At 33.0% G+C, this 18,858-nt stretch overlaps 4 protein-coding genes and 1 non-coding gene across 5 annotated transcripts in view; 3 read left to right on the top strand and 2 right to left on the bottom strand.

Moving 5' to 3' along the window:
• LOC140044399 (pre-mRNA-processing factor 19-like) overlaps positions 1 to 8,290 on the top strand; it is a 115,000-nt gene extending 106,710 nt beyond the window's left edge. Inside the window, exons 3-12 of the mRNA XM_072088890.1 lie at positions 1,680 to 1,910; positions 2,421 to 2,570; positions 2,815 to 3,033; positions 4,777 to 4,913; positions 5,205 to 5,321; positions 5,518 to 5,703; positions 6,130 to 6,355; positions 6,606 to 6,862; positions 7,019 to 7,124; positions 7,317 to 8,290. Coding sequence (XP_071944991.1) covers positions 1,892 to 1,910; positions 2,421 to 2,570; positions 2,815 to 3,033; positions 4,777 to 4,913; positions 5,205 to 5,321; positions 5,518 to 5,703; positions 6,130 to 6,355; positions 6,606 to 6,862; positions 7,019 to 7,124; positions 7,317 to 7,414 — 1,515 coding nt within the window. The 5' untranslated portion in view covers positions 1,680 to 1,891 and the 3' untranslated portion in view covers positions 7,415 to 8,290. The remainder of the gene's footprint in view (positions 1 to 1,679; positions 1,911 to 2,420; positions 2,571 to 2,814; positions 3,034 to 4,776; positions 4,914 to 5,204; positions 5,322 to 5,517; positions 5,704 to 6,129; positions 6,356 to 6,605; positions 6,863 to 7,018; positions 7,125 to 7,316) is intronic.
• A 205-nt stretch (positions 8,291 to 8,495) lies between these two features.
• Positions 8,496 to 8,567, top strand: Trnag-ucc (transfer RNA glycine (anticodon UCC)). The gene has a single exon. It is a non-coding gene; the product is annotated as a tRNA-Gly (tRNA).
• A 219-nt stretch (positions 8,568 to 8,786) lies between these two features.
• On the bottom strand, positions 8,787 to 10,582 carry LOC140044402 (uncharacterized). Its single transcript, XM_072088893.1, has 4 exons — positions 10,465 to 10,582; positions 9,890 to 10,030; positions 9,535 to 9,678; positions 8,787 to 9,278 (listed from the first exon to the last, which is right to left on the bottom strand). The coding sequence occupies exons 1-4, from the start codon at positions 10,484 to 10,486 to the stop codon at positions 9,211 to 9,213; spliced, it is 375 nt and encodes a 124-aa protein (XP_071944994.1). The 5' UTR covers positions 10,487 to 10,582; the 3' UTR covers positions 8,787 to 9,210.
• On the top strand, positions 10,522 to 14,457 carry LOC140044401 (nucleoside diphosphate-linked moiety X motif 6-like). Its single transcript, XM_072088892.1, has 7 exons — positions 10,522 to 10,727; positions 11,159 to 11,262; positions 11,366 to 11,457; positions 11,921 to 12,026; positions 12,320 to 12,424; positions 12,778 to 12,980; positions 13,510 to 14,457. The coding sequence occupies exons 2-7, from the start codon at positions 11,160 to 11,162 to the stop codon at positions 13,723 to 13,725; spliced, it is 825 nt and encodes a 274-aa protein (XP_071944993.1). The 5' UTR covers positions 10,522 to 10,727; position 11,159; the 3' UTR covers positions 13,726 to 14,457.
• A 683-nt stretch (positions 14,458 to 15,140) lies between these two features.
• On the bottom strand, positions 15,141 to 18,577 carry LOC140043294 (N-lysine methyltransferase KMT5A-like). The gene is made up of 8 exons (XM_072087793.1): positions 18,473 to 18,577; positions 18,035 to 18,129; positions 17,704 to 17,845; positions 17,262 to 17,496; positions 17,061 to 17,151; positions 16,745 to 16,804; positions 16,332 to 16,522; positions 15,141 to 15,936 (listed from the first exon to the last, which is right to left on the bottom strand). Exons 1-8 carry the CDS (start codon positions 18,492 to 18,494, stop codon positions 15,726 to 15,728), a joined length of 1,047 nt encoding a protein of 348 aa, XP_071943894.1. The 5' UTR covers positions 18,495 to 18,577; the 3' UTR covers positions 15,141 to 15,725.
• Between the last annotated feature and the right edge of the window lie 281 nt (positions 18,578 to 18,858).

Below are 18,858 nucleotides of genomic sequence, written 5' to 3'. Positions count from 1 at the left end.
ATTGATCCATTTTTTATGTCGTCGTCAATGACACAAATATACCGAATGCCAGTAGACGGCTTACATAAGTTTACGACGGCGAAAGTTTGATTTGAAAGCAAATAAGCCTCTCTATGTTCATCATACCGTCGCCAGTACACTGCAGATGCTTCAGGATTCGCTGAAATATTAACTGTCACTAACCCGGCAGATGAAATTACATGAAACTTGGAAAAAAGTATTTTCGGTGCAAACATGATATTTAATGGTAAAGTGGTGCAGTTTTTCGATGTAAAAACTGGAAGTTCATACTTAACTTCACATGCAAATGAAATTCCGTTTGCTGTGTGATTCAAGTCGATTGGATAAGTAAAGATCTTCTCCCCCATCAGTGTTGGACCAAGTTCGTTACGTTTATTGTCCAGAATTGTCCAAGCTTTAATACTTGTAGGAGTTGGGACACGGTAAGCCTCACAGGTAAATATAACATGAGTATCTTCCATTACATACTCAGAATCAATGTAACATTCAGGAATTTTCGGTCGTGAGTAAACATTAACATCAACATTATTACTCCAAGCACATCCATTACTACATACGCCACATCTGTATGTACCAGTGTGATGAGATGTCGCTCCATTGATTATCAACGTATGTGTGTTAGTGTTGAAATTACATTTTACTGTAAATAAAGAAATTTCAACTTCTTCGTTTGTACTTATTGTGTAAAAATCAGCGCTTCTTCGTTGAGCAAACTTTACATCATAATTTGTTTGATCCGTTACGTAACACGTCAACGTTACCGAGTCACCAGCGTAAATGTCATTTACTGTAGAGTTTAATAAAATGTTCCCGCTGCCTGGCAACAACAATTTCGATAAGATAATAAAAAGCGTAACGTTGTGTATGAGCGCCATGACAATAGCACAAACTTCTCACGGGAGCTGATGAATCTTTTCTAAATAACAAATTTCAATACTGCAGTTTTGTTTATACGACGGTTTAAACGAAACTAATAAAACAATATGAAAACATTAAGATAAATTAATAATATGAGAGTAAAGACGGTTTCTCTCATTTAAAGATGTATTGTCCCGGCCCCCTGAAAAAATATTTTTTTCAAACGTTTTTGGTATATGCCATTTTAATGTCACAAGAGTTATCCATTATGACAAAAAAAAACTGTAATTAAAAGCCAAAAATAGTCAAATTGGTTTACAGCAAATGAGTTTTTGGTTGAATTTAACCATTTATTTTGTCATTGTTTTTTTCCAGTTTTTTTCTACTGAAGTGATTAACTTTATTAAAACTACAAAAAAAACTCATTCAATGTATTATTTAATTAATCTTCATTTTCTATGTTTTTGGGGGACAATACATCTTTAAAGAATGTAATAAACTCATGACTTAACAAATAACTCATCTGTTAGCGCCAGACCGGCGCGCCGATCCTTTCTTTTCCTAGCCCATCATTATCCACACTACACATAAGTTGTCCATTAAAATATGTATAACAAGATATAATTTTCGGCTACTATTCACATTTTTAATTTTCACTAATAAAATACAACCAATTTTTGAATTTGTAGCTAACATTTGCTAACAGTAGTAGGCTCCTAGTAGGCCTAGGCGTACTTAATAAATCAATTTTCTTTAAATTCTGAAATGTAATTTAATGGTAATTTTTGTTTCGACTATAGGCTACATTGGGCAAATCTGTACAATGTTCTGGCAACCTCGGCAAGCATGGAGAGCACCGCGAAAACGCTAACTGCTAGCTAGGCCTAGCTAGCTGCTGCTGCTGAGCTCCTGCTGAAAAGAAACAGTCTGTGTGGCGTACGTTTAGCAGAAAAGGAAACAACAATTTATGAGAATTGATACGAGTCAAAGCCTGGTACAATTTAATTAGAAAATGGCACTTATTTGCTCGAGTAAGACCATAGTTATTCATTTGATTGATGTTTAGATTCAAATATATACTGATAAAATCGTGGCTCATTTTATTTTTGATAAGCTAGGCTAGCCTAGCTAGGCCTAACTAACTTTGGCTAGCCTAGTTAAGTTAGTGACGAGGGCCAGGTAGGCCTAGACCGGCTCCTACTTAGTACAACACTGTACACACACGTCCCGACCTAGCATATAGTAGGTCCTAAAATCAATAATATAAAGTGTTTTGTTCTTTGTGACCTGTTGATCTAAATAAAATAGAAGAAATAAATTAAATATAATAAATTAAATATTGATGTTTCTTCTACTGAATATCCAACATAAATTTCAAACATCTCAATTTAGCTTTGATTTTGGGTAATTAATAATATGGTAACCATCAATTAATCATATATAATACTATTACTATAATAAATAGGCCTATGTCGCTTCTATGTACGTTTAAGTAGATAGTTGGATCATCATTTTATTTTAGATATGATTTAATATTTCAGTAAGTCATGAGGTTCCTGAACACCCTGTCGTATCACCGGTGTCTAACAACATTTTTGAAAGACGATTAATCGAAAAATTCATTGCTGAAAATGGAGTGGACCCTATTACAGGAGAGGTGCTCACTGAAGATATGCTTGTTGATGTCAAAGGTTGAGAAATAATAATCTAACAAAATATTTATACAACATTTTAAAAATAAAGCCTGTCCTGTTTACCATGATAATCTGTTTTTTTCTGTAACTATGACAGTACACTACAATTATGAAAATTAACATTAATAAAAAAAATACAATCCAAAGGATTAAACAAAACATTGAAACAAAAAAAGAAATTTTAATGTGCAGCAACATGAATGTATGTACTGTATTATTAACCATGTTTTTACATTGACAGTGAGCCCAGTAGTGAAGCCTCGTCCACCTACGGCCACCAGTATCCCAGCAATTCTTAAGCTTCTCCAGGATGAATGGGATGCTTGTATGTTACACAGCTTCACCCTACGTCAACAACTACAAACAGCCCGTCAGGAACTCTCTCACGCCCTCTATCAACATGACGCAGCTTGTCGTGTGATTGCTAGACTTACGAAGGAAGTGACAGCAGCTCGTGAAGGTTTGTGGGTAGATTTGTTTTTTCCTGTTCTGTTTATTATTATTGTTTGTCCATTCAAAAAAACTATTTGAAATTGACCACTGGTAAATGTTGCCAACCATCAGTATGGAGTGAAGTTGTGGCTTGGTGGTTATGATGCCGGCTACCAATCAAAGGGTGCTTGGTTCAATCAAGTCCTGTCATGTCAGGATTTGTTCTAATGACAATTTACAATCCCAAAGACTAATAGTAATATGACTTTGTTTATGTAGAGCACCATGTGTATGTTTGTATTGTAAACAGATTGCCACCTTTAAAGCTCAGGTACAGGCATGAATTTTAAATATAATATCTGGTTAATTGTACATAAATCAAATAGTTTTAACAGAAATCAAGACGAAAAACCATGAATTTCCCTTAATATGGTCAAATACAAAATTTGGCAAAATTCTGCCAAAAAAAACAGGAAGACCTTTTTTTCAGTAGTTACAGTAGGTAGTTAACATAATGTAATAAAATGTCTGGTGACTCCCTAGAAGGTGAAAAAAGATGGTGGATATACGGTGGATAATTTTTGCTATAAATAGCATGAAAATAAAATTCTGAAGTTGAATAAAAAATACCAGAAATGTAAAATTCAAGTTATATTACCTATATTTAGTCATCTGATACCATTTTTTACCACACCGTTTATTTTTCATAGCTTTTTAAAATGCCTTTCTATTTTCAAAATTTGTGTACAAAAGAATAGAGATTTGACTGTGTAATTTGAACTATCCCCCCACTGATATGAAAGTGCTAATTTTCAACAAGCTCCTGTAACACAAATAAAATCCCAAAAATTATGAAACATAGGGGAAACTATAGATCGATAATTATTGGAATGTATGATCAATAGAAATTTTTTGCCCGCACCTGGCCTTTAATTAAGAAGGATAGTGAATTAATTCACTTATGGTTATCCTTGGAAATTTGCCTAAATTAAAAAAATCATTGTATGATAAGCATATGATAGTTTCACTTGTTTCCACACTGTTTTAAAATCAGTAATGTTGTTTACACAAGCGTTTTGTAGACATTTTAGTACTAGTTTTATTCTTGGTTTCTATCGCGCATTTTTGTTTTAGATTACAAATTAAATTGTTTTTATCTCAATTGAAAGTAGAGTTTGCGTGCAAGTTCTTTGAAGATATTATTTTAGTAGATTATTTTTAGTAAATGAAACTAAAATGGGGTTTTTTTGTAATAAAAGCCATTTAGTTTAGATTTAAAAGTTTATTCTGCAGTTTCATGAATTTGGATGCTGCCACCAGTGGTTTAAATAAATTGTTATTTGAAATTTCTTTACCGGTTTGTGTTTGTGATACTTCACTATAGCAAGTTATAAAGAGTTGTAGGTCCTTAATTGTTTTTGTTGAAAACTTTTCTAAGATGTTAATTGTAATCTAGAATGGTATCTTTTAGTTTAAAGTAATTACATTTGAACATAGTCAGGTTCATTCTGAAAATATCATTGTTGACATTAACTCTTTTAAATTCCAACCTAAACGATTTATTTATAGAAAAGTTTATTTTGTTTGTATTATATATCTACTGTATCAAATTTTTATGTACAGATATAGTTGATTTTGTTCACTACGTTACATGTTTGTATGTATCTGTATACCTTTGATGATAATTCCTTTACTGGAACTGGATAGGTAACCCATTATTAAAAAAGATAGTATTAAATAAATAAAACATATTGCATATGTTTGTTTCCAGCGCTGGCTACTCTGAAACCCCAGGCAGCACCAGGTATTGCTCCTATTGGGAGTATGGTACAACCCAGTCAGCTGGCTGAACCAATGGAAGCAGAGGAAGCCGGGATGATTGGCATGTCAGAAGAGGTCATCCAAAAGGTGCTGCTTTATTTTTGCTTAATTTTAATCCAATGAATATGTCCTAAAATGTACCAGATATTATTGCCTCAATTAAATACAACTGTTAAGTAGGTGTATTCATACTGGTGTTGGTTATAGTTCTGATGATGAGAATAGATTTCTCAAAACATGTCGCATAATTTTAATACTGTTTGCATTTTCATTAAATGCCTTACGATATTGATTCTCACCTGTAGTTTTTGTTTTATTATACATGATTATGAAATTAATGATTTAGGATATTTATCTTGATTTTCTCTCCTTTTTCAGTTACAAGACAAAGCTGCCTTGCTTACTGCGGAGCGTAAGAAACGTGGTAAAAAGGTTCCAGAAGACCTTATGCCCGCCGAAGAGATCCGCAGTTTCCGTGCCCAATCTTCGCATCCAGTAAGTTTAATAACCCCAATCTGCCCCAATTTCTTTGATGTCAAATGGCTTGCATGGTGAATAAATACCACGGCTAATATGTGTTTTTAAAAGGAAATGAAGTAGGGTTGAGAATATCTATCGGTTGTTATTTTACAACCGATTTTTGTGAAATTTATAATATGTTTAGATGATTATTTGAGTTTGTGTTCCATAGGGTTTACATAGCGCTAGTAATCCTGGTATATTAGCCTTGGATATCCAGGCTGCCAACACCAACAAGATTCTGACTGGTGGTGCTGATCGTAACGTGGTGGTGTTTAACAAGGAGACTGAACAAGTGGAGACTATCTTAAAAGGTCACACAAAGAAGGTCAACCATGTTATCTACCATCCAAACAAGGTGAACAATTCAAAGCATTTTGTTTCCATTCTTTGTATTTATTCTATTGTTGTTAAATTGTAGTTTTTTAGATAATTAAATTACTGGTTTTACAATGTTTTTGTAATGTATCCTTTCCATTACATATTGTAACTGTTAAAGTATTAAGTAACTCCTTATATCAGAACCATGTAATTTTAATATTGTCAAGGAATGTAGAAATGTCAAACAATTGTCATTATTATCAATTATTATTAGCTCTGTAATATCAATTTTCTCTGTATACTTATTTGTTTCATCATATTTAGATTTCAACACAATATCAAAATATTTTCTATAATCTTTTAACCTCAGACTGTGTAATATAATTTAAACATCGATTGTGTATCATATATGAAATAAAAGTTGCCTGCCGAAAAAAGAACCAAAATTAAAATTATTTTTCAGGATGTTGTTTTCTCATCTTCTCCTGATTCAACCATTCGTGTATGGGCTGTTGCGAGCGGCTCATGTGCTCAGACAATCCGTGCTCACGATGGTGCTGTGACTGGGCTTAGTCTTCATGCTACCGGTGACTACATGCTGAGTTGTTCTGAGGATCGTCACTGGGCATTCTCGGATATCAATGTTGGACGTGTTCTTACTAAAGTGTCTGATGATTCCATTGGGCATGGTAAGAAATTATTATTCTTTAATTTGTGTCTAGCAACATGTAGAAAAACACTGTACAAGTCAGGTCTAATTATATTTTTATTTTTATTATAATCGCCTGTTAATAGAATTTTTATAACAAAATAAATAGCACTACATATTCAGGAAGACTTAAAACTATACTTTGTACAGCAAATATTTATTTTTTTACATTTACTGAATGTCTCACTGTACTTAATGACCAATAATGTAAAAGTCTTTTTCTATTGCAGCATTGACATGTGCCCAATTCCATCCTGATGGTTTAATCTTTGGGACCGGTACCGGTGACAGTGTCATCAAGATTTGGGATCTTAAAGAGCGAACCAATGTTGCCAATTTCCCAGGTCACTCTGGACCAATCACTGCCATCTCATTCTCTGAGAATGGTTATTATCTGGCAACTGCTGCTGATGACTCCGTTGTCAAACTCTGGGATTTGCGGAAATTGAAGAACTTTAAGAACATTGCTTTGGATAGCCATTATGAGGTGAGCAACACATTTATTACTTTAGAAATTTTTCATTAAGTTAAGAAAAAATGTTTTTACTATGGTTTCATGAATTATTTTATTGCAACATTGAATTATTAAATAGTTTATTATGACAATTTTGAATTGAAAGAAAGAGATGTGTTTGTTTTTCAGGTGAAATCTTTGTCATTTGATCAGAGTGGTACTTACCTAGCTGTAGCAGGATCTGATGTCCGTGTTTACCTGTGTAAACAGTGGCAGGAGCTGGCTGTACTTACAGGTAACTATCCATACTTAAGTACCAATCATATTCAAATTATAGCATCCTAAGCTTGTAGTATACAAATGTAAATATAGATATTTATATTCAACGATTTATGTTTTGATTTATTTTTTTTGGATAAAAATAAGTAAGTATAAGTATGGTAGTACAGTACTATGTTTTCAATGATGATATGTTGTTCTTTCACAGACCATAATGGATTGGCTACTGGTGTACGTTTTGGACAACATGCAGGCTTCCTGGCGTCCACTGGAATGGACAGGAGTCTCAAATTCTATGGCTTGTAATAAGCCAACTATTGTGTCTTTTCTATTCTACCAAATTAAATAAAACTTCAAAAGTTTACCCACAATTTGTTTTAGAGTGAAAACTCTCAGCTGTAAAACAATAAGACATGTTTCAAGTTGATTGTGAAGGAATCATCCAAAAATGATATACAGTCAACTGAACCAAAACCGGGCAGCCTTGGGCTTTCCCAAAAAGTCAGTTTTTTTGTAAATTCTTGTTTTTTAGTGTAGTAGAAATGAACTTTAGGACCTATAATCTTGTAGGGTTTCTATAATTGGTGATAATGTGAATACAATTTGCTTTTAATGTTGTTTTGTAGTAATTGTTCCTAGCTAGATAGGAAACCATATTTAGTATTTCTTCTTGGTGTCATAATTGAAATGTTTCCATATTAATTCATGAATGATTAATAATTTGTTTACACTTGGTCTTCCTCCAGGTCGAATTCAAGGAATAAAATTGTAAATTTGTGTAGACAATTTAGCAAGTACATATTTTTCATGCCTTCTGTAATGTATAGGATATCTATATGTACTTATTCACTAGTGTTTACAGGTACTATTCTAGAGAACCCAAGCACCACACCTGTTGGTCGCCTAAGCGCCACACCTGTTGGTCGCCTAAGCGCCACACCTGTTGGACACTAAAGCACCACACCTGTTTGTCACCCTTGCTTAAAGTGAGCCAGGGGAATGTAAATTTGGCCTCAATAATGATCATAGATTAGGAGGTACAGGTGAAGAGATTGTATACATTCTGTTCCTTTATTTGAAATCAAACATGCTTTTTAAAGCAAGTTATGTAAATGGTAAGCCTACAATAAAAAATTTACATTTGAAATAAAAAGTCGAAATTTTTTCCTAAAAGAAAACACGTGCCTTGGTCTTTGTCAATTTATTGTAAATACGAAATAAGGTAAGATTACTCGCTTTTACTGTTTATTCTGATTTGTTAAAACTTTATAGGCTATGGCGCCCTCAATGTTGTAAAATTAAAATCTCAATTTATGTACCTATTTGCCAAATGGAATAGACCAGCATTTTACTGACTTTATCAAATGGAAACGTTCATTTCCCAGATGCGTCGGTGGTGTAGTGGTTAACATAGTTGCCTTCCAAGCAATTGTCCCGGGTTCGATTCCCGGCCGACGCACAGTTTTTTTTTTTCTTCTGTAAATTAGCTAGTATTTTACTATTACTTATCCTATAGTATTTTTTTAATGAATTATGGTCAAGCCAATTATTTTATGGATTCAAAGAATATGTTTTTATTTTGCTTGACAACAACTTTAATAGTATGGTACTACTACTGTATATATCAAACTATTTGTGGCAGACTGTAAGTTATAGTAGTGTTTTTCCAATTAACATTTCTTTTAGCTACATCTGGTATTCCAAAGTAAAATATCTTTTTTTTAATTATCTGTATTGTATTACACTCCTCCCCACCTCCGTAATGACACAAGAAGAATTCTTTTACTAACTCAACAATTATTTTTATTACAAACATGATGCAGTATACGTAAATGCTAACAATTGTTAAATATTCTGATTCAGTACCAAGAAATATAGTAAATAAACAAGGTTATACATTTATTAGAATAAGGAAACACCATAGCCAGTAGTGGCATAATGCAGGTGGAAAAGTTAGCACTCATAATGGGCCCTCCAACGCTGGGTAGTTGTGTTGGGGCTGCTCAAGCTCTAGGGCCTCTTAGTTGTTATGTAATGGGGGAGGGGAGGAATATTCTTTAGTTTATTTCTTAAATTAGGTATTGTGTTAGCATGTTGAGGTGTCATGTGCGTGCACTACGTTCTGTTTCTGCAAGGCATTCACGAACTAGAGCTCGGGCATGGACGATTCCTGAAAAATAAATAGTTACAGTAAATATCCAATTTATAAATCAGTTTTCTTTGTTGCTTATATAAACTAGGTACAGTACTGCATAAATTGTAGAACATAAAATGTGTAAAAACCAGTAGATGCACTCATTATGTTTAAATAACATTATAGTATAAAACTGACTCCAAATAACGAGAGGCAAGCCATGATTCGACGTTTCGATCGTTAATAATTATCATCAGGAATGTGCACATACTTTGAAATGTTATTTGTTTACCTCTTTTCAGTCGTTCTGTTGCCGTTCTACTTCCAGCGTATGTTGGTCTTATATCTCTACTCATGTCTTCAATAACTGCTAATAGCTCTGCATACTTGCTCTGTGGAGCAGATACCCTTTGCTGTGAAACTTGTACTTGTTGTGCTAGAGGAATAAACAGAGAAAGAAATATTTAAAAAAATATTTTTTTGGAAGACTGCCACTCCTTATATAATTGTCTATGCAGTAGAGCTGTGGAAAGAGTTTAGGTTGGCACAGGATCGTCAAGCATGAAGGCAGCGTGTCATCAGTGGCACAGCTATTCTGACACACCCTGAGCCATCTGTGGATCAAGAAGATGTATTGACCTTTTTACCTGAGGATGAATGTCCGCTTCCCTGCTGTCCCAGAGCTCTGGCTACAGCCACCTGTGCTGCTGTTCTTTCACCGTTCAGATGATGTTGGTATACGGATTGCTTAGGCTTAACCTCATTCCTTATAATAGCAGGTGAATTTCCTTTAAAATCGAAAACAATTACATTTTTAATATTAGGCCTAGGCCCTAATTAATATTAATAACAAATTATGCAATGATTGTATTGTATAAAAAATAATTAAATTAATTTTGTATTCTTTATTAAAAAAAGTTTTACATGAATTTCTTATTTTAATGCTACGAATTTTGGACCACCTTTTTTTAATGCATGGCGCACAACCCACAGGCTAAAGCCTATGTCGTCAATATTAATATGCTTTGTTCAAGGAGGAAGCACGCACTCATCTCCTACGAAATGACCAGTTTTGGCTAGGCTAGGCTAGCCTAGCTAGCTCTCGAGTCATATATATACTGATCAAAGATGTTATCACATGTATTATATCGTATTAATAAATAAATATGTATGTTATGTTGTAGATTATAATCCTTAGAATAACATTTAAATTAAAACTCACTATTAGCCCTCGAAATATCCATGTTTAATTACAAAATCGTGAATTTATTTTTAACCTTTATAAATTTCTTAATCAGAAATGAAAACCACAAAAAGTGTCATCAATCAACAGGATCACGGGTAATTGTAAATAACGAAACGATGTGTTTAGTGAACCGTGTCATATAAACACAAAATCAGATTGGTGGTACAGTATTTTAATGAGCAGCAGAGGGTGGGGACAATTGTTGACGTAAGATAGTAAAAACCTAGCCGATGGTTCAGGTATTTAAACTCTACAATTTCCAATTAATTAAATTTAAATTATTATTACTACAGTATTATCAGAAAACACTAGATACTAAACTAAGATTAAGATAGGCTAGAATGATGGTGGAGTAGTCGACCTCTTCCACTGGTTGAATGTGCATGGAGAATGGAGTAGAATCCGCATTTTATGCTGGATTATCTTTCACAGTTTACAGGCCTACTAGGCTACAGTAGTTTGAATTTGCCTTCCTTGGCACAATTTCTTTTCTATTTGGTTTCTTTAATGTCTAAAACTTTAACAATTGAAATAACTTACCTCATTCAATTCAACAATGATAGATGATATATCTAATCTTATCTAAATTCTAGTATTTAAATTAAATTCAATACTGTGTAGCTTATTGATCATATGATTTTTTTCATTCATTGTTTCCCTTTTCTTTTAGGATGGAAGCATTTGAGGGCAAGAAAGACATTTTCAATGGCATTATAGTAAATGTTCAGGATCAAAAATGTAAATCTGAATCTGGGTTCAGTGATCGTCTTCAATGTGAGTATCTGTACTCATTTTTAGTATTTAATTATTTACTTCAATTAACCATGAATTAAACAAACCTTACAGAAAATCCTAAAATATTATTTCTCATTGATAGATTCTTTACAAGAATGGAAGGAGCAAGGAATTCGAGGTGTATGGCTGAACATTGCAATAGAGTGTTCAATATATATAGCTAAAGCCGTCAAGGTAATACCAAGCAGCAGGTTGTCGGAGAAGACTAAACATTCATCATCATCATCTTCCTATACCGTGCAGAACCTCGCTGGAGTATATTTGCACATGGGTTAGGCTCATATGCAGCTGAGCTTTTTCTTAAATTTTGTGTTTCATTTTGTTTAATGTTTTTTATTTCCTATTCTATATTTAATATTCCACATGTTTTATCTATGTTTCTTCTGCTTTTAATATTTTTATTTAATGTTCTTCTATATTTAATACCTTCCATTTGTTTATTAAGTGTTTTTGCTGCTTCAGTGTATTTAATATAAACCTTGCAATTAAAATGGCAAATTAAAATATTTTTTAACCATTTTTTTGTGTGTATTAGACCCTCCATTTTTAACCCATTGTTTTATAAACACCTAATTCGGAAACACTGTGTACCGATGTCATCCATATTATTTCTACCTTTTGCATTTCTTCCATCTAGCATGGCTTTGTTTTTCATCATGCACAGAAAGATTATGTTATGATGATAAAATGGCTACCAACAAATGAGCCTAATCAGCTTCCAGGTTATACAACACATTACGTAGGTAGGAGTGACTACTTGGTATAAAGCTCTGTTTATACTATCACATTTTATGTGACAAAAGCATTGGATGTGCCCAAATATGGACATGATGATGTCATACCACTACCATATTTGGGCATATCACTACCAAATTTTGGCATATCACTAATATATTTGGGCACATCACACTGTTTTTGTCAAACTAGTTTGATAGTGTAGACAAAGCTTTACAAATGACAATGAATTTATTTTGAAGTACTCGATAAAAACATTATTGATGTGTATACTGATAATAATAAAGCTAATTCTCTTCAGGTGTTGCAGGTTTTGTAGTTAATGAACTTAATCAGGTGCTTTTGGTGAAAGAACGATTCCATAAAAAAGCCAAATGGAAACTTCCGGGAGGAATGGCTGATCCAGGTCGGTTTACATGGAGGAAATAAATAAGAATTTCCTCCATGGTATAATCAAGGCAATCTAATAACAGGACACTGACCTCACCCTGCCAAGATAGGAACTTTAACAGTCCTTTGATCTTATGTCTGGCTGCGACAAATACCAACAGTACTGTACTATGTACTTATTCTCCGTGGCGCGCGGTTTCTGTTTAGGGGTGTGACACTAATTGTGTCGCAGCCACAGATAAACGCTTTGATCTCCGGAGCTCAGCATCCTGTTGTTAAATTGTTTTAGTATAATGAACTATTTTAAGTATTCCTTTGTATGGTCTACAATTTGTATCATTACTTTTACATTTTTTTATATCACTATAGGAGAAGACTTGGGTGTAACCGCTAAAAGAGAAGTGTTTGAAGAAACTGGTATTGATTCAGAATTCATATCTCTCGTGTCATTCCGACATCAACATGGATTTCGTTTTGGACAATCAGACTTGTACTTCATATGTGAAATGAAGGCTTTAAGCTCAGAGATATCAGTTTGCAAACATGAGATTACTGACTGTATTTGGATGGACGTAAGTGGACGAATATTCAATCAATCATTATAATATACAGTTTAGAGATATCATTTCTAACATGCACTTCCTATCAAAGATTCTCAAGGAACTTTATCTTGTATTAATGAACTTATCTAAAGTATATTATTATGCTTGCTTGTATCATATTGATATTAATTAGAAATGATATTAATTACAAATAAGTTGATTTATGTTTTATAGTTATTAAAATAAATAATAAATTGATTGATTGATTTCTTTATTAACTGCATTTATTACATATTTTATAAATAAATGGACTTATCTAAAGTATTTTACTATGCTTGCTTGTATCGTATTGATATTACTGTAATTAGAAATAAGTTAATTTATGTGTTATAGTTACTGTTTATTTTTACCAATAGTATTGCTGCCTCCAATGTGATGTGAATAATGTATGTCAAAGTTGTTAATAAATATATTTCAATATGACACGCCATGTGTGCCAAAATGTGTTTGTTTTACCACCTGTATATAAGATTCATTACAATTACAAATGTTCTTTCAGGTTGATGAATATGTGGCACTTCCAGACATATCGGCAGCCAACAGACAATTTGCGCAGGATTATATTAATCAAAACCAACGAGGGCGGTCTTTTAAAATCAAACCACGAAGGGTGCTATCACATGATCATACAAAATACCATCTTCTATATTCAATCAAGGAGTGTAATAATAGTGAAGAACCTTTGTTAAACTATGACCAAAATAATGAAATTTAACATTTTAAATAAAAATGTGCTTTGTGTACAATTTTATAATAAATATATTTTACTCTTTATAAACTGGCTATTTATACTAATGCCTATTTATACTTGATGTTTATGTATTTGCTATTTATACTACTGGCTATTTTTTGTATTGTATTACACAAATAATGTACACTATGTATGATAATCAAAACACTTTAAATCAGGTACTTACTCAACTTTAATATCTGATTATGCAATTGTTTGATAATCCAAATTTGTAATACTCAAAAGTTTGATATAAAATATACATTTATGCATGATCAGGTAAATGATGATGTAAATAACAGTATTGATGTGAAAATGGTGCTCAAGTAATTTTGCTGTGAGCCTTCCTACATATTCCCTTGTTGTAATAAAATCTCACAGGCTAGGTCTGTTGTTTCCCAGAACAGGGGTATGGTTCCTAAGTTGCGGGGTGTGGTCCCCAGGTCAGGGGTGTAATCCCAAGGACAGGAGTGTGGTTCCCAAGTCAGGTATGTGGCCCCCAGGTCAGGGGTGTGGTCCCCAAGTCAGGTATGTGGTCCCCAGGTCAGAGTGTGATCTTTATTCAATAGTTGCTATGCTGAATCTGCAACTACTATGTTATGTATGATAACAGGTGCATATATTATTAACTATGAAATATTAATTGTGTGACAATGACCTGTGCAATATTAATGTGTTTCTGATGATGAATAAAACAGATTTTAAAATTATTGGTTCTTTGTACAGTATTGTTGTAGTTTAATAACAATTGTTTATTTATTATTATATAAACATCATCATAAGAAAGTCAAAGAATTGGAAACAGTACTCTCTAATCTTGGAAACACATTCCAAATTATTTTGTTATATTATATAAAGTGTATTACTAACCATCTTTTTTTATCCAGTAGGATTATTGTTACAATGCACATACAATGTACAACTAAGAGCACACCTTTTATGAAGCATGCCATAGGTCATCTCCTGTTGACCACTAGAAGTTAGTGTCCTCAACGGCTAGTGTCAATCAGAATGTCTGTGCACAATTAGAAATGCAATCTTTTAGAAGGCATGCCATAGGTCTGTTATTTGACAGTAGAGGTTAGTACCAGATTTAATTGTCTTTGTGTCACCTATTGAGCAGATTTTTCCACTAGGCAAATTTATTCGCACATTTTGTTAGTGTTGTCTACTGCTGCTGAAAAACCAATCGCAACTCAGAAATGTTTATGTGTTGAGGAAAACGTACTTTAGATAAATGTTATGCCGTGTAGATCTTGTGTTCTCTCATTGCTCTGTGATGTTTTTTGAGATTGCATTTACTATCTATCATTTATTTGATATTTCAAGGTTAGGTTTAAATACAGAAATAGACAAATACTGTAATTAGAAAATGCAAATTTTATTCATTAAAAACAGTGTGTACACAACACTAAGGTTGAGATGGCTTTTTACAATTATTTACAAATTTATTATATGCATTGTTGCTTATTTACATCAAGGGGTTATAGCATACTAATAACTCCTTTACACTATTAGCGTACACAGCCTGCATGATTACTGTTCATTACTCTCTGGCAGTGGCATACCCATTATTTATTTTAAATATCTAAAATCTTTAAATAAAAAATAGAGGGTAATTTTGTAAACCTGAAGAAAAGGTAAACATTAAAGTAACTTTAAAAGCAATTTAGAATAATACCATACAAAGCACCAAGTGAATTATATTAACTGATAGTAGAAACTTAAATGCTAGTTGAAACTTAAACGACAGTTAAATCATAAATGATTCTAATCTTCTGATTAACAAGAAAATTAAACTTTTAAACCAAATAAAAACACCTATAACAAAAAAGCATGATTTTAAATAATATAAAATACTAGACACACATTTAAAGACTTGACTGTAATTACTGTGCTACGTCAGTCATAAAACGTTTTTGGCAATTCTATCATTTATTATAAAAACTATGAATTAAACTTATTAAATAATGACACACAAACAGCTATAGTGCTAACCATGGGTGGGCTTCTAGTGATTCCTTATCCCTATCACCATAATCATAGAGCAGCTCTTGGTCAATTTCTATGTCTTTTGAGGCACACAAGATGAGGTAGGGTGTGTCGTCAATTGATGTTAGTTTTGTACAACAGTTGCCGTGTTTACTATGATTGATTAGTCTGCCAAGACGGCCACTTTCTGCTGTTGCATCCACACTAAAAAAAATAAACAGGTTTAATTAGTTGGTGTATTAAGTGCACACTTAAGAGTGGCTTAGTACATTATTCTTATATTAACATAATACTTAGATGTAAAGTACTGTAAATAGATAGCAGGTTATTTTCTTGGGAGTATTCTATGTGGTGTAAAGATAGGGAGGGGTTCACACACCAATATTTAAACATAATGCACTGTGCATTGTAATGTGTACAACATCCATTGTTTCGTGTTTTGTTTCTTAAGTTCTGTCTACACTAATCAAACTAAATGTGATATGGACATTATGTCAAATCACTACCATCTTTTTGTCACAAAGTTTGATAGTGTAAACAGGGCTTTATACATTTGTTGCTATATTTATGTACAATGAATTAGTATTGATATTATTTACCAGTATTGTTTGTTCTTGTAGATGAAGTAGTACATATAACATCCTATGCTAGTGTCTTGTAAGTATTCAGCTTCCTTCAGTTTTGCTTCTTTTCTATCAATTAAATTGCCAGCATACTCTACAATGAAGTCACCTTTACTGAAGTGTCTTGTGGCTACTACTCCTCTACCTTTGCCTACAATGTCTTTAACCTTTGGGGGATAGAAAAAATCAAACATTTATAATGCATTCTTTACCGGAGTCTCACAGCGCCACATGACAAGAATAACTATCGAAATAGGTGAGTGTTCAGGGAAAATGGAATTGGAAAGAGAATGGAGTGTAACGGGTGAATCGAGGAAGTTGGTTCCAGATCCATGTAGTCTGTGTAATGTTACATATTGTTATACCTATGTTTATCTTGTAAACCTTACCTCAATGCCTTCTTCTTTCTTCTCCAGAATAGCTTCCTCAATTCTTTGCTTTTTCTCAATCTATATGAAGTAAGACGCAAAGGTAAAAATTTTGTAGAATAAATGTTTAAAAGTAAGGAATTTGATTCATAAAATACACAGGTAATGTAAAGGTCAGTCTACACTATCAAATTTTATGTGACAAAAAATGTGATGTGCCCATATATAGACATATCATATTACTACCATATTTGGGGAAAGCACACTTTTTTATCAAACTAGTTTGATAGTGTAGACAGAGCTTGATGTAATTAAATATTTGATAAAGAACACCTACCGCAAGCTGTCGTTTGCTCTTTCTGTTGCTTCTCCTAATTGGAAAGTAGTTGGTAAGTGTTGTTGTTTGCGGCTTCTCTTCTTTCTTTTTACTGAAATGCATAAACAAAGAATCCATAATATTTATATTTTCAGAAATAAGTTTGTAATGAAACCTTATGAGGCTAAACTCTAAAACATGTTCGAGGATTGCAAATAATACCTTGGTTTTGAAGGCTTTTTTTTTTCTGGAGATTTTGTAGCCCCCATAAATTGGCAATTACTCGGTGCACAATCCTCTACACTTTTCAGCGTTGTATCGGTACCTTGAGCGGCATTGGTTGATGGAACGAACAGCTCCTTCACTAAGGGTTTCTTCTTGTTTTTCTTCTTTTCTGGTTGTGCTTGGGCTTTTGTCAAGTTGTCCTTTGTTGGGGTTTTCTCAGGGGTTAGAAGACCTGAAATTAAAATGTGATTAATTTATGTCATCAATTCACTTACAGAAAGCCACAATAGCTGAATATGTTTTTAATGCATTATTTCACATTAATAGTATTCAAATAATATTAAATAAAGTCATCAACAAGATATCCAACTCAAGTTTATAATTTCAACAAATTGAGGCAACATCAGCACTCGTATGTAGGAAAAGCATCTCATCGTACCAGCTGGAATTGCTTCAATGGGGTGGCAATATTCTGTGGTTGAAGTCTGAGTCCCTTCTTTTGGAGGGTGTTCTGCTGCCTTTGAAGGACTTAAAAACTCTGTTATCTTTCTTGAAGCTGGAGACTTTATTTGGACATCAATCTATGAAATATATAAAGTTATAATTTATTAAAATTATAAAATGTAGTGTTTTCTATAAAACTAAATTATCAACTCTTTGTTTTATGATTTAAGCCATTTGTATATTTATCCAACATTGGTTAGTACATTATTCATTAAATAAGAGACAATTTGTTTTTTCTTGCACACAGAAGGTGAACATAATTTTACATTTTTTTCTGGTCTTTCTCTATTTGGAGAAAATTTCTTGAGTGGCCCAGAAGGAGAAGCCGTCGCATCATTTGCTTGCTTCTTGGCAGCTTTACCTGTAAAATTTAAAATAATTTATTAAATTAAACACAGAATAAACTTGTTTTTATTGATATTATTACAAGTTTTATTAATAATTATAATAAAACAAGTTATAAAAAAGTATAGTCTCGATGAATGGTGTTACTGTTAGCTAAGGCGGATTCTGTGAAGGCCCCTACTACTGAGCTAGGCCCTTTACTAAGTCTTTACGACCAACGTCGCAATGAGCCCCGACTACACTGCTGGATGCTTTGTGTTTTTTAGGCATATCAGACAGAGCCGGGGCTAGCCTACTAAACCTAACTAAGCTACATCTTTTCACTGTTTCACAAGTATTACAATTATCATATAACTTACTGTTGCGGTTACGTTTTCCCATATTTGTAAAAAGACAGTAAATCCAACGTAAATACAAGTACAACTAGGCCTACGTACTGGTTTGAAAAATGTTTACGTATAACAACACAAAGTTCGAAAAAAAAGCGCAATGCCCTTTAAACCTTAGATCAAATTTGATTGGTCAATGCACAATCAATTACAATCGCCAAATGTGATTGGCCACTTTTTTTACCGTCATAAATTAATTCCGTATTATTTATTATTATTAACTTGCTCTACAATTTTACTTTAAAATGTTTAGAAACAATGTTTAAAAGTTTATACTTTATTTTGATATATTTTCACGTGTTTAATATAGCCAATTTTTGGCAGCTGATGCCACCTGATCCTGTCATGTGATATTC

Source organism: Antedon mediterranea, chromosome 3 (assembly GCF_964355755.1).
Source record: "Antedon mediterranea chromosome 3, ecAntMedi1.1, whole genome shotgun sequence".
NCBI classification, from domain to species: Eukaryota; Metazoa; Echinodermata; class Crinoidea; order Comatulida; family Antedonidae; genus Antedon; species Antedon mediterranea.
The sequence above is the reverse complement of the archived record's forward strand: the minus strand, read 5'-3'. Positions and strand labels throughout refer to the sequence as shown.

Bases quoted from the DNA above. Each gene is read 5' to 3' on its own strand.
- LOC140044401 (XM_072088892.1), top strand. From the start codon at position 11,160: ATGGAAGCATTTGAGGGCAAGAAAGACATTTTCAATGGCATTATAGTA. The intron at 12,425-12,777 runs GTCGGTTTACAT...ATATCACTATAG, and splicing joins GGGAGGAATGGCTGATCCAG to GAGAAGACTTGGGTGTAACC. The intron at 12,981-13,509 runs GTAAGTGGACGA...ATGTTCTTTCAG, and splicing joins CTGACTGTATTTGGATGGAC to GTTGATGAATATGTGGCACT.
- LOC140044402 (XM_072088893.1), bottom strand. From the start codon at position 10,486: ATGGATATTTCGAGGGCTAATA. The intron at 10,031-10,464 runs GTGAGTTTTAAT...TCGATTTTAAAG, and splicing joins GGATATTTCGAGGGCTAATA to GAAATTCACCTGCTATTATA. The intron at 9,679-9,889 runs GTAAAAAGGTCA...TTATTCCTCTAG, and splicing joins AAGCGGACATTCATCCTCAG to CACAACAAGTACAAGTTTCA.
- LOC140043294 (XM_072087793.1), bottom strand. From the start codon at position 18,494: ATGGGAAAACGTAACCGCAACA. The intron at 17,152-17,261 runs GTATTATTTGCA...TATGCATTTCAG, and splicing joins AAAAAGCCTTCAAAACCAAG to TAAAAAGAAAGAAGAGAAGC. The intron at 16,805-17,060 runs GTAGGTGTTCTT...TACTTCATATAG, and splicing joins AGAGCAAACGACAGCTTGCG to ATTGAGAAAAAGCAAAGAAT.